Below are 14,068 nucleotides of genomic sequence, written 5' to 3'. Positions count from 1 at the left end.
GGCATTTCAGGCATTACCCTTTCGTTGGAGCAAAAGAGCTCTTGTGGATATCCCTGACATGGTGCTTGTTCATGCACCAATTGGTGCTTGTTCTTGATAGTGTGGCACCAATTGTGTTCCTCTGGAATTTTAAGAATTGTGGAACATATTGTAAGGAGATTCGCTTGATGACGTTAATTGAGGCTGCATTGTAACATGTCTGTGTACATGGAACCTCCAATGTCATTTGATGAACAAACTCTTTTTATAAGCCTCCGTCGATGAAGTTGTCGGAGGCATTATGTTTTTGGGTTGTCTGTCTGTCCGTCTGTGCATGGATAGGTTTTTGTTATCGCGATAACTTAAGAACGACTGAAGGGATCCAAGTCAAACTTGGTACAAGTACGAGGTCCGTCTAAAAAGTAACGGGACTGACCTGAGAAATTTTATTCCAAAAAATATATTGAAATCACAGCTTGTCCCCTTCAAAATAGTTTCCCTCCAGTCTCACACACTTGTCCATCCTCTTCTTCAATACTTTGATGCACCCCCGGAAGGTTTCTTCTGGAATCCTCCGGAGCTCCGTCGTCACGGCCCTTTTGATGGCCTCCACATCAGGAAATCGGGTCCCTTGATCACCCCCTTGAGCTTGGGGAATAGGAAAAAATCACAAGGGGCCAAATCTGGCGAATACGAGGGTTGATCCAGAGTTGGCACGTTCCTCTCCCCCAGAAACTGTCAGATGCTCAGGGCACTGTGAGCAGGAGCGTTGTCATGGTGGAGCACCCAGGCGTTGTTCTCCCACAGATCCCTCCTCTTGTCCGGAACTGATCTCATTCGGTGCCGGAGGATCTCCTTGTACACGTATTGATTCACTGTTTGACCCTGTGATACAAACTCAGAGTGGACGATGCCCTTGATGTTAAAAAAAACGCAATGAGCATCACCTTGACCTTCGACTTCGACATCCTTGCTTTCTTTGGTCTTGGTGATGCCAGACTTTTCCACTGACGACTTTTGCCGTTTGGTCTCGGGATCGTATTCGAATATCCACGATTCATCGCCAGTAATGACTCTCCCGAGCAGGTCTGGATTGTCCTCAAGGTGCTCGATAATGTCTTGACAGACAATGACTCTTTGCTGTTTCTGGTCCTCGGACAACAGCTTGGGGACCATCTTTGACACACACCTTGCACATTTTGAGATTTTCAGTGATGATGCTCCAGACAGTGTCCTTGTTGATGGAAAGTTCCTCAGGAATCATCAGCACCGTGAGTTGATGATCTTCGTGCACCATCTGCTTCACACGCTCGATGTTGTCTGCCATTCTTCTCGTTGAAGGTCTTCCAGAGCGTGGATCGTCTTCAACCTCCTCCCGTCCCTCTTTGAACCTCTTGTGCCATTCAAATGCACGTGAACGTGACATCATTTCTTCCCCGTAGACTTGCTGCAGCATTGCGAAGGATTCGGAAGGTGTTTTACCAAGCCTGGCAAGAAACTTCAGATTGGCTCTCTGCTCACGACTCATAGTGCGACGACTCAGACTTGACTACGTGTAAAGCACGATCTGTAAAAAAAATCACACAATGAGCGCAGTCAACCATCACCAATCATATATATTGCTGGAATGTTGTGAAAGACTGGGACGCAACCCGTTCATTCAAGTTGTGTAAGTGGAGCACACAGCAGACCCAGTCCCATTACTTTTTAGACGGACCTCGTATATCTAATGATGTAAATAATGATTTATAATGATGTAAAGATAAACTGAATCGATTATGGGGTCAAGAGGTCAAAGGTCAGAGGTCATGTCAGGTAAATATGTTGTCGAGTTAGGGATTTGAACTAAGCTAAGTACACGTACAATGATACACACATACCAGATTAGATGTTGAGGTCAAATGGTCTTGAGGTTTTTGGTCAAAGTTAGAGTAAGTACAGACCGAATGTGGGCGGAAGCATATCGATTGATGTCAAATTGTCGAGTTGTTTTTTTGTATACATAGTCGAGGCTCATGGAAGAGCGAGTGCACTGAACGGATCAGGAAGTAACAGACAAAAACAGTCTGCAAAACACGCATGCATGGGGTAGACAGGATAGATACAGAAGGAAAATCCAAGGAGGGAAAACTGGAAAATTGGAAGGAGAGATTTGGATGGGGTTAATGAGGGGAGCAGGGGAGCCCAAGTGTTTTTGCCCCTCATATTTCGGCAGGGTTTGAAAATTTTTTTGGTTTTCCTTGCCAGAGGCTCTTGCAGTTAGGTCCATTTGTTAGTTTGTCTGTCTGTCTGTCTGTCTGTCTGTCTGTCTGCCGTATGAACATAAACGTACACCGTCAATGCATTGTCAGCACAAATGAACAATCAAACACACCAACACACCAACTACACCACATAAAACCACTGAAACTTCACATCAAAATCCTGGTGAGGGTCTGCAATCTCTGATTACTCTTACTAGTTGTTATTATTATCATTTTAACAATTCCAAGCATTTATGCATGCAACTATTCCTGTCGTCCCATTTATAAAAACGTACAAACATATCGGTCACATCACTGTCCCGACGGAGTCGTCGGTTAATTCTGGTTTATTGGCCCATTTGTTCCAAATGGTGAGACAAACACTACACTGATCACGCCTTTTTCACTTCTTTCACATCTGCCACATGAGTGCCACATACCTTGGCTACCTACTATACTTGGCTCTCTGAAATTGCATCATAATCATGTGATCAGCTTAATTTGCATCTCTGTTCACGGGCTTGCCACAGATAAATCAACTCGACGAGAGCTGTTGAGAACATAAGCAACCGGAATGGCACTCGGTAGAGCGCATAACTCCGTTAGGCTAAACATTTTACATTTTGTATCCCACCGATGAGCCGGATCCGGATCTGGAACTGAACCAAAATCGAATCGGCTTGTTATTATTGTCACCTAACCAACTCATCCACCTAGTTTTGTCATAATCCATCACTAACTTTTTGAAATTTTGTGCTATATATCGTTTTTGAGCATATCTCTCTCTCTCTCAATGGTGAAGAATCACTTAAAAAAAAATTATCCGATCCGTATCGGATCTTCACCAAAATCATACCATTTGTCCGCGTCTCACACCAAACCTGTCCACTAAGTTTTGTCCGCATCCCTCCATAACTTTTTTGAGATTTCCGACTCACAGACAGGCAAACAGACAAACCGATGAAAATCTAAACTCCATCCACCTTCGGTGACGGAGGTAAAAACGGGGGATTTTTTTACTTCCCATCCCACGTCTCTCTCCTCATACATACTACATGCTTCTTACGTCAAGGAATAGCAAGGATATGGGATGCGGAAAGTCATTTGGCCCGTCATGTACGCGCTACACCAACATCAGACCAAACACATCCATCTGAGGCTGCAGACTCGGTCTCAATGTGGGGTAGAGGGGAGGTGCCATATATATGGAAACAAAATCATATACTCAAAGTATTTATATTATTATTATTATTATTGCAAAATGTTTTTGTTTTTGCTTTTTTTTGTTGTTGGGGTTGGGGAGGGGATGAAGATGGACCCTCCCACGGACGTTCAGGGATGGGATCCTCCCATTAGACATCACAATCACCCATCCATACTCGAGCTACCTACGGCACATGCCAACATCCATATACCCCTCCATCTCCAATATGTCGAGGTACCGATCTAATTCCACGTTAAATCTATCCACTCTTTCTGCTGCCACTACCTTTCAAGGACACCACTCCGTGCATTAACTACGTTCTAACTGAAAGGCAGCACGCAAGCACACAAGCGAAACAACACCAGCCCATCAGAAAAACATAACCACTGAGCTTGTGCGGGTGTGGGATGAGCGACGTCACTTCCCAGAGCACTCTGGGTACCAGTGACGTCATCTTTTATGTCATCGCTTATTTCTCCGCACTCGGCAGGACAACATTTTATCCTCCCCCATGGGTGTCAACCAATTTGCTTTGGTACGATCATCTCGGGTCAGAATCAAACTGCCGACCTCCCAGACTCAGAAGGGATGCTCTAACCATTATAATGTTCTGTGCTGACCTTCCATACATTGTTAAGTATATTCGATTCAACGTGAAACTTGAAATACTTGTGCTTAAACCGCAGATGAAGTTGAAACTTTTGGAATCGGGACTCGCAAGGTACTTTAGGGTCTTCGTTTGATGAAGGACAATCAAAGCATTGACAGGTTATTTGCATTCGCACGTCACTAACAGACTGTTGGTGGTTGCATTTTTGCACACATTGCTCTTGAGCTTGTGGACCTGTTGCCATGCTGCTCCACAGAACGTCTACAGATGTGACTTCCTCAGCCTGGAGCTCGATGCACCTCTCCAACTCGTGCCTGAGGACAAGGATGATTTCATACGACAGCTGCCAGGCCCTGTGATTCGTTCTCTCCCGTGTGACCTCTTCCATGCCGTAGTCTTCTCTCTCTTGCTGTCATACTTCCCTTCGCCACAGCAGCGCTGGCTGTGCTGTCAAAAAGCTCACGAACTGCTCCCGTTGGGTGGTCTTCTGCTCATTGTAACACCAGACTCTAGCCACGCCGCACGTCGTTCGACAATGATGAGGAGCTGGCGTGTTGCCATCGAAGCACTGGGCTTCAAGCGTTGGCGGTGAGGATCGCACAACCGTGTCGGGATGTGATGTAGACACCCGCCCGGTAGCCCTCCACCTCTTATCTTCGTTGAAGGAAAGTTCAAAATGGCTAAATAATATATTTTGGCCACAAAAGTATGGGAATTTTTCGAGAAAATGTAAATGTTTGGTTTGACCTTTATTGCTTTTTACTTTGAAGAGGTCAAGTTTCTCGGTAATGGATGACGCAATTATGTCCGTTGACTTGAAGATATCTTGTCTCGTAGAAAATGTTTCTCTCTCTCTCTCTTTGAAAATAACGCCTGTATTTTAACAGGTACGTCAAGAAGTCGCACATCCACCTGATGGCCTTCCGTAAGGTTTCCTGCAAAAGTGGAAGCGAGCTCGTTGGCGAAAACTATCCAGAAATGCTGTACATCCCACAAGACTTCAACTGGGAGGACGAGGAGGACGATGAAGCAACCAGTCCGCGCGCGATTCCTCGTACGGACAGTGAAAACGACCTTCTGGTTGAGGCTTTCACCGAACTGCCCGATTTTGGCTTGTTGTCCACGACGTGCGACTCAGATTCAGGAGAAAGTGAGACCAGCTCCGCACATTTCCGGGAAGTCGAGGATCCGGTGCTTCTTTTTGCTTGACATCTCGAACCAGGACGATCTTTCGTGATCAGAACGAGTCGTTCCAAAATGATCGACACATCTGTTGGGCTGTTTTTTTTTTGGGGGTTTTTTTTAACAACTGCTCTCCTTTCAGCAATTCCTACTTTTGAGATTATAGATTACAATTTGGTTTTTTTATTTATTGTCGGTTGATGAAATGTCAACGGCGATTTATAGTTTAAAAGTTGAATGTGACAAAATACTTGGATTCATTTGAACGTACTTTCAATTTGGCGTTCAACCATTTGCGATTGAACGTTGTGCACGCTCAGTTGACTCAAAACGACAGCGGCCTTTCTCGAGGCCGCTGCGAACCTGACTGTCCACCACCGCGGTCTCGCAGTGAAAGAAGTCATCGTTTCGACGTCTTTTGCAACTTTATTTATGCTTTTCTGTTTTGTCAAATGACTATTTCTCTCTGCTCCATTCGACATTTTCACCAAGATTTTATCAAACCCATTTCCAGACAAACCCTCGATGTGGATGCGATTTGTATTTACAGTGTTGGGGGTTTTTTCCAGTTGTACAATAGAATAAAGCATAGAGTGAGTATGGTGATGGCCAAACGTATAAACATCATTTGTTTTTGAAGGCTGTCGTGCTGCATGATGCTGGCATGGCACCGCATTGAAAATTCTGCGTTGCTAGGTGTGTGTGTGTGTGTGTGTGTGTGTGTGTGTGTGTGTGTGTGTGTGGGTGGTCGTATGGCAGCTTAGATGCCGGGGTAGCTATCATTACTTGAAGTTCGACTGTGTCGCTGATGCAGTGCTCCTCTACCAGTACACTGGTACTCATTTTGCCGACCTCGGAAGGATGACAGGTTGATGACAGGCTTGAACTCAGGACCCGAGGATCCCAAGCCACCACCCTAACCGCTGAGCCAACACCAGGCTTGCTCGGTGTGATTATGCTTGGACGACAGGATAGCCCGAGCCCGAAAGGTATCCGCACTCATCTCTGAGCAGTTGAGTCTGCGTTCAGTTGGCATGGCCTAAATTAATGCAGCCATTGTGTGCGGCCTGTGACTTGCTGGTTGCATAATTTTCTCTGGTCATGGCTGTGCCGCTGATGCAGTGCCCTCCATCATTACCGGTACACTGGTACTCATTTCACCGACCTCGGAAGGATGACGGGCTGAGTCAACCCCACCTGGTTTTAATTCAATGGCCGACAGGAGCTGAAACTCAAGACCCGACGCTGAGTCGACCCCACCTGGTTTTAATTCAATGGCCGACAGGAGCTGAAAGTCAAGACCCGACGCTGAACCCTCTCTACGGCATCCACTGTATGTCCTTCCTGAGTTGTCGTGATCAAAACTGCACACAATATTGTGGATGTGTCCCTCACTAAATTCCTGTACAATGTGTACACCACCTCCTTTGATTTATAATTGATCACCCTCCTCATACAACCTATATTGTTGACAAGACCGACCTCTCCTCTTTATCCTCAGGTGGTATCTTTGTTCGTAAAAGCGGTCGAGTTGGTGACAGTCTTCGTGACTTTCCGGCCATTTGATGCTCACCATGGCGGTATAGATAGCAGCAGATTGTTTTTTTTTTTTTTTTTTTGGTCTTCGTTCGAGCTTTGAGAATAAACGTTTATTACTTTATACCCAAACAACTAGACCCCAGTAATGGTTTTCCCCGCTGAATTGAACGTTCCACATCACTTTGTTGTTTTTTTTTGTGATCCTCGGATATATTCCTCAGTCGAGGGAAGAGCGAGGAACAGATTTTTTTTTTTTGTCATCTCACAGTCGAGCTTTTAAAGACGTCAAAGTGCTAGTACAGTTTAGTAAAGGTCATTACATTTCAATGAGTAACAAGTAGAGGATTAATGTTTATAAAGAAAAAGGTGACGCGTTGGTGGCTTCGTGGCGGTGTAGCGGGCACAAGCGCATTCGGTGGTGTACGCTTATAATTCAGTTCCGTGTTCCGTCTGGTTTATATTTTCTTCAGATGACGGATTTTGTTATTGGGAAAAAAATAAAAATAAAACCCAACAAAACTCTATCTAGAATCACCAACAAGGAATAACATAAGAAAAACCAAAAAAAAAAAATTTTTTTTTTCACAGCTTCTGGTGGCTTCGTGGTGACGAGCAGTTCATACGTTGAAGTGAGTTTGTCTTGGTGAACCTGAGGGTCAACATCATCCTCGTCCTCAAGTACGGGATGTAGGCGATGTCCTTGAATTCTCGATCACTCCTTCACATGTTACACATCGACACGTACTTGGTTGGGGGTGAGTATGAGGAGCCGGGAAACTTCGATGTTTGATTGAATCTGTCGAACCACCGATGCTTGACGAGCTTCATGTTTTAAATGTCTGGAAAATCGGCCTCTGCTCGTCTCTTGAAAACCATTAAAATCTCCAACAATCCGTTTAGTAAAAAAAAAAAAATCTTTTTTCTCAATTAATTGACGATGTTCTTTGAAAGGTTTGGGTGAAAGACCTCTTGTTGCTCTTGCCGTGAACAAGGGTTCAGGTTGTCCTCATTCGGACTGTGACGTGCACCGTTTGGTGAACCGTGATCATGTCCCCAGGTGTGTCTTCAGCCTCAGGTAATGCAGTTAGTGTGTGTGTGCTTTAAAAGTGTTGGTTTGACTTTGTATGGGGATTCCCCGAAGCTCATGTACTGGGTCAGTCGCTCTCCCCCCTCCTGGAGAGGTCTTCCTTCGACCTTCTCGGCATCTACCTTGAGTCTGGGATGCTGCAAGATGTCACCATATTGCAGGTGTGGTCTTATCAGAAGCTGAAAGAGGAGTGGGAGCGTCTTCCTGTTGGGGTGCAGGTTTTCTTCACCAGACCAAGTAGTTGGTATGCTTTGTTGACTGCTGATAGAATTTAAGTTCTCGATCTATGATGACCCACCCCCTAAAACCCACCCCCTTGTGGGATTCCACTTGAAATCTGCGAGTAGATTGAAGATGCTCAAAACGCTTCCTTGTAGGATTCCGCTTGAAATCTGCAACTCGAATGAGGATGCTCAAAACGCTTCCTTGTGGGATTCCACTTGAAATCTGTGACGAGAGTGAGGATGCTCAAGACGCTTCCTTGTGGGATTCCGCTTGAAATCTGCGACGAGAGTGAGGATGCTCAAAACGCTTCCTTGTGGGATTCCGCTTGAAATCTGCGAGTAGAGTGAGGATGCTCAAAACGCTTCCTTGTGGGATTCCGCTTGAAATCTGCGACTCGAATGAGGATGCTCAAAACGCTTCCTTGTGGGATTCCACTTGAAATCTGTGACGAGAGTGAGGATGCTCAAGACGCTTCCTTATGGGATTCCGCTTGAAATCTGTGACGAGAGTGAGGATGCTCAAGACGCTTCCTTATGGGATTCCGCTTGAAATCTGCGACGAGAGTGAGGATGCTCAAAACGCTTCCTTGTGGAATTCCGCTTGAAATCTGCGAGTAGGGTGAGGATGCTCAAAACGCTTCCTTGTAGGATTCCGCTTGAAATCTGTGACGAGAGTGAGGATGCTCAAAACGCTTCCTTGTGGGATTCTGCTTGAAATCTGCGAGTAGAGTGAGGATGCTCAAAACGCTTCCTTATGGGATTCCGCTTGAAATCTGCGACTCGAATGAGGATGCTCAAAACGCTTCCTTGTGGGATTCCACTTGAAATCTGTGACGAGAGTGAGGATGCTCAAGACGCTTCCTTATGGGATTCCGCTTGAAATCTGTGACGAGAGTGAGGATGCTCAAAATGCTTCCTTGTGGGATTCCACTTGAAATCTGCGACTGGAGTGAGGATGCTCGAAACGCTTCCTTGTGGGATTCCGCATGAAATCTGCGACTCGAGTGAGGATGCTCAAAACGCTTCCTTGTAGGATTCCGCTTGAAATCTGCGACTCAAGTGAGGATGCTCAAAACGCTTCCTTGTAGGATTCCCCTTGAAATATGCGACGAGAGTGATGATGCTCAAGATGCTTCCTTGTGGGATTCCACTTGAAATCTGCGACTGGAGTGAGGATACTCAAAATGCTTCCTTGTAGGATTCCACTTGAAATCTGCGACTCGAGTGAGGATGCTCAAAACGCTTCCTTGTGGGATTCCTCTTGAAATCTGCGATTAGAGTGAGGATGCTCAAAACGCTTCCTTGTGGGATTCCGCTTGAATTCTGCGACTCGAGTGAGGATGCTCAAAATGCTTCCTTGTGGGATTCCGCTTGAAATCTGCGACTCGAGTGAGGATGCTCAAAACGCTTCCTTGTGGGATTCCGCTTGAAATCTGCGATTAGAGTGAGGATGCTCAAAACGCTTCCTTGTAGGATTCCGCTTGAAATCTGCGACTCGAGTGAGGATGCTCAAAACGCTTCCTTGTGGGATTCCACTTGAAATCTGCGACTGGAGTGAGGATGCTCAAAACGCTTCCTTGTGGGATTCCGCATGAAATCTGCGACTCGAGTGAGGATGCTCAAAACGCTTCCTTGTAGGATTCCGCATGAAATCTGCGACTCGAGTGAGGATGCTCAAAACGCTTCCTTGTAGGATTCCGCATGAAATCTGCGACTCGAGTGAGGATGCTCAAAACGCTTCCTTGTGGGATTCCGCTTGAAATCTGCGACTCAAATGAGGATGCTCAAAACGCTTCCTTGTGGGATTCCGCTTGAAATCTGTGACGAGAGTGAGGATGCTCAAGACGCTTCCTTATGGGATTCCGCTTGAAATCTGCGACGAGAGTGAGGATGCTCAAAATGCTTCCTTGTGGAATTCCGCTTGAAATCTGCGACGAGAGTGAGGATGCTCAAGACGCTTCCTTATGGGATTCCGCTTGAAATCTGCGACGAGAGTGAGGATGCTCAAAACAATTCCTTGTGGAATTCCGCTTGAAATCTGCGAGTAGGGTGAGGATGCTCAAAATGCTTCCTTGTGGGATTCCACTTGAAATCTGCGACTGGAGTGAGGATGTTCAAAACGCTTCCTTGTGGGATTCCGCATGAAATCTGCGACTCGAGTGAGGATGCTCAAAACGCTTTCTTGTGGGATTCCGCTTGAAATCTGCGAGTAGAGTGAGGATGCTCAAAACGCTTCCTTGTAGGATTACCCTTGAAATATGCGACGAGAGTGAGGATGCTCAAGATGCTTCCTTGTGGGATTCCACTTGAAATCTGCGACTGGAGTGAGGATACTCAAAATGCTTCCTTGTAGGATTCCACTTGAAATCTGCGACTCGAGTGAGGATGCTCAAAACGCTTCCTTGTGGGATTCCTCTTGAAATCTGCGATTAGAGTGAGGATGCTCAAAACGCTTCCTTGTAGGATTCCGCTTGAAATCTGCGACTCGAGTGAGGATGCTCAAAACGCTTCCTTGTAGGATTCCGCTTGAAATCTGCGACTCGAGTGAGGATGCTCAAAACGCTTCCTTGTGGGATTCCACTTGAAATCTGCGACTGGAGTGAGGATGCTCAAAACGCTTCCTTGTGGGATTCCGCATGAAATCTGCGACTCGAGTGAGGATGCTCAAAACGCTTCCTTGTAGGATTCCGCATGAAATCTGCGACTCGAGTGAGGATGCTCAAAACGCTTCCTTGTGGGATTCCGCTTGAAATCTGCGACTCAAATGAGGATGCTCAAAACGCTTCCTTGTGGGATTCCGCTTGAAATCTGTGACGAGAGTGAGGATGCTCAAAACGCTTCCTTATGGGATTCCGCTTGAAATCTGCGACGAGAGTGAGGATGCTCAAAACGCTTCCTTGTGGAATTCCGCTTGAAATCTGCGACGAGAGTGAGGATGCTCAAGACGCTTCCTTATGGGATTCCGCTTGAAATCTGCGACGAGAGTGAGGATGCTCAAAACGCTTCCTTGTGGAATTCCGCTTGAAATCTGCGAGTAGGGTGAGGATGCTCAAAATGCTTCCTTGTGGGATTCCACTTGAAATCTGCGACTGGAGTGAGGATGTTCAAAACGCTTCCTTGTGGGATTCCGCATGAAATCTGCGACTCGAGTGAGGATGCTCAAAACGCTTTCTTGTGGGATTCCGCTTGAAATCTGCGAGTAGAGTGAGGATGCTCAAAACGCTTCCTTGTAGGATTACCCTTGAAATATGCGACGAGAGTGAGGATGCTCAAGATGCTTCCTTGTGGGATTCCACTTGAAATCTGCGACTGGAGTGAGGATACTCAAAATGCTTCCTTGTAGGATTCCACTTGAAATCTGCGACTCGAGTGAGGATGCTCAAAACGCTTCCTTGTGGGATTCCTCTTGAAATCTGCGATTAGAGTGAGGATGCTCAAAACGCTTCCTTGTAGGATTCCGCTTGAAATCTGCGACTCGAGTGAGGATGCTCAAAACGCTTCCTTGTAGGATTCCGCTTGAAATCTGCGACTCGAGTGAGGATGCTCAAAACGCTTCCTTGTGGGATTCCACTTGAAATCTGCGACTGGAGTGAGGATGCTCAAAACGCTTCCTTGTGGGATTCCGCATGAAATCTGCGACTCGAGTGAGGATGCTCAAAACGCTTCCTTGTAGGATTCCGCATGAAATCTGCGACTCGAGTGAGGATGCTCAAAACGCTTCCTTGTAGGATTCCGCATGAAATCTGCGACTCGAGTGAGGATGCTCAAAACGCTTCCTTGTGGGATTCCGCTTGAAATCTGCGACTCAAATGAGGATGCTCAAAACGCTTCCTTGTGGGATTCCGCTTGAAATCTGTGACGAGAGTGAGGATGCTCAAGACGCTTCCTTATGGGATTCCGCTTGAAATCTGCGACGAGAGTGAGGATGCTCAAAACGCTTCCTTGTGGAATTCCGCTTGAAATCTGCGACGAGAGTGAGGATGCTCAAGACGCTTCCTTATGGGATTCCGCTTGAAATCTGCGACGAGAGTGAGGATGCTCAAAACGCTTCCTTGTGGAATTCCGCTTGAAATCTGCGAGTAGGGTGAGGATGCTCAAAACGCTTCCTTGTAGGATTACCCTTGAAATATGCGACGAGAGTGAGGATGCTCAAGATGCTTCCTTGTGGGATTCCACTTGAAATCTGCGACTGGAGTGAGGATACTCAAAATGCTTCCTTGTAGGATTCCACTTGAAATCTGCGACTCGAGTGAGGATGCTCAAAACGCTTCCTTGTGGGATTCCTCTTGAAATCTGCGATTAGAGTGAGGATGCTCAAAACGCTTCCTTGTAGGATTCCGCTTGAAATCTGCGACTCGAGTGAGGATGCTCAAAATGCTTCCTTGTAGGATTCCGCTTGAAATCTGCAACTCGAGTGAGGATGCTCAAAACGCTTCCTTGTAGGATTCCGCTTGAAATCTGCGAGTAGAGTGAGGATGCTCAAAACGCTTCCTTGTGGGATTCCACTTGAAATCTGCGACTGGAGTGAGGATGCTCAAAACCCTTCCTTGTGGGATTCCGCATGAAATCTGCGACTCGAGTGAGGATGCTCAAAACGCTTCCTTGTAGGATTCCGCATGAAATCTGCGACTCGAGTGAGGATGCTCAAAACCTTCCTTGTGGGATTCCGCTTGAAATCTGCGACTCAAATGAGGATGCTCAAAACGCTTCCTTGTGGGATTCCGCTTGAAATCTGTGACGAGAGTGAGGATGCTCAAGACGCTTCCTTGTGGAATTCCGCTTGAAATCTGTGACGAGAGTGAGGATGCTCAAGACGCTTCCTTGTGGAATTCCGCTTGAAATCTGCGAGTAGGGTGAGGATGCTCAAAATGCTTCCTTGTGGGATTCCACTTGAAATCTGCGACTGGAGTGAGGATGTTCAAAACGCTTCCTTGTGGGATTCCGCATGAAATCTGCGACTCGAGTGAGGATGCTCAAAACGCTTTCTTGTGGGATTCCGCATGAAATCTGCGACTCGAGTGAGGATGCTCAAAACGCTTTCTTGTGGGATTCCGCTTGAAATCTGCGAGTAGAGTGAGGATGCTCAAAACGCTTCCTTGTAGGATTACCCTTGAAATATGCGACGAGAGTGAGGATGCTCAAGATGCTTCCTTGTGGGATTCCACTTGAAATCTGCGACTGGAGTGAGGATACTCAAAATGCTTCCTTGTAGGATTCCACTTGAAATCTGCGACTCGAGTGAGGATGCTCAAAACGCTTCCTTGTGGGATTCCTCTTGAAATCTGCGATTAGAGTGAGGATGCTCAAAACGCTTCCTTGTAGGATTCCGCTTGAAATCTGCGACTCGAGTGAGGATGCTCAAAACGCTTCCTTGTAGGATTCCGCTTGAAATCTGCAACTCGAGTGAGGATGCTCAAAACGCTTCCTTGTAGGATTCCGCTTGAAATCTGCGAGTAGAGTGAGGATGCTCAAAACGCTTCCTTGTGGGATTCCACTTGAAATCTGCGACTGGAGTGAGGATGCTCAAAACCCTTCCTTGTGGGATTCCGCATGAAATCTGCGACTCGAGTGAGGATGCTCAAAACGCTTCCTTGTAGGATTCCGCATGAAATCTGCGACTCGAGTGAGGATGCTCAAAACCTTCCTTGTGGGATTCCGCTTGAAATCTGCGACTCAAATGAGGATGCTCAAAACGCTTCCTTGTGGGATTCCGCTTGAAATCTGTGACGAGAGTGAGGATGCTCAAGACGCTTCCTTATGGGATTCCGCTTGAAATCTGCGACGAGAGTGAGGATGCTCAAAACGCTTCCTTGTGGAATTCCGCTTGAAATCTGCGAGTCGGGTGAGGATGCTCAAAATGCTTACTTATGGGATTCCGCTTGAAATCTGCGACTAGAGTGAGGATGCTCAAAATGCTTCCTTGTGGGATTCCACTTGAAATCTGCGACTGGAGGGAGGATGCTCAAAACGCTTCCTTGTGGGATTCCGTTTGAAATCTGC

The 14,068-nt window shown here is 46.4% G+C and overlaps 2 protein-coding genes across 3 annotated transcripts in view; both read left to right on the top strand.

The window, feature by feature from the left end:
• SAMTOR (S-adenosylmethionine sensor upstream of mTORC1) overlaps window positions 1-5,857 on the top strand; it is a 76,200-nt gene extending 70,343 nt beyond the window's left edge. The window contains exons 9-10 of the mRNA XM_085894113.1: window positions 4,293-4,624; window positions 4,924-5,857. Coding sequence (XP_085750239.1) covers window positions 4,293-4,624; window positions 4,924-5,245 — 654 coding nt within the window. The 3' untranslated portion in view covers window positions 5,246-5,857. The remainder of the gene's footprint in view (window positions 1-4,292; window positions 4,625-4,923) is intronic.
• Window positions 5,858-7,259: 1,402 nt separating this feature from the next.
• TMEM168 (transmembrane protein 168) overlaps window positions 7,260-14,068 on the top strand; it is a 28,802-nt gene continuing 21,993 nt past the window's right edge. The window contains exon 1 of one of the 2 annotated variants that reach the window (XM_085894109.1): window positions 7,260-7,512. The gene's annotated coding sequence lies outside the window, so the exon portion shown is untranslated. The remainder of the gene's footprint in view (window positions 7,513-14,068) is intronic. The other variant, XM_085894108.1, reaches the window with a different exon arrangement.

Source organism: Eptatretus burgeri, chromosome 9 (genome assembly GCF_056783735.1).
Source record: "Eptatretus burgeri isolate ZD-2024b chromosome 9, Ebu_testis_v1, whole genome shotgun sequence".
NCBI lineage: Eukaryota > Metazoa > Chordata > Myxini > Myxiniformes > Myxinidae > Eptatretus > Eptatretus burgeri.
This window is presented reverse-complemented; position numbering and strand designations above follow the sequence as displayed.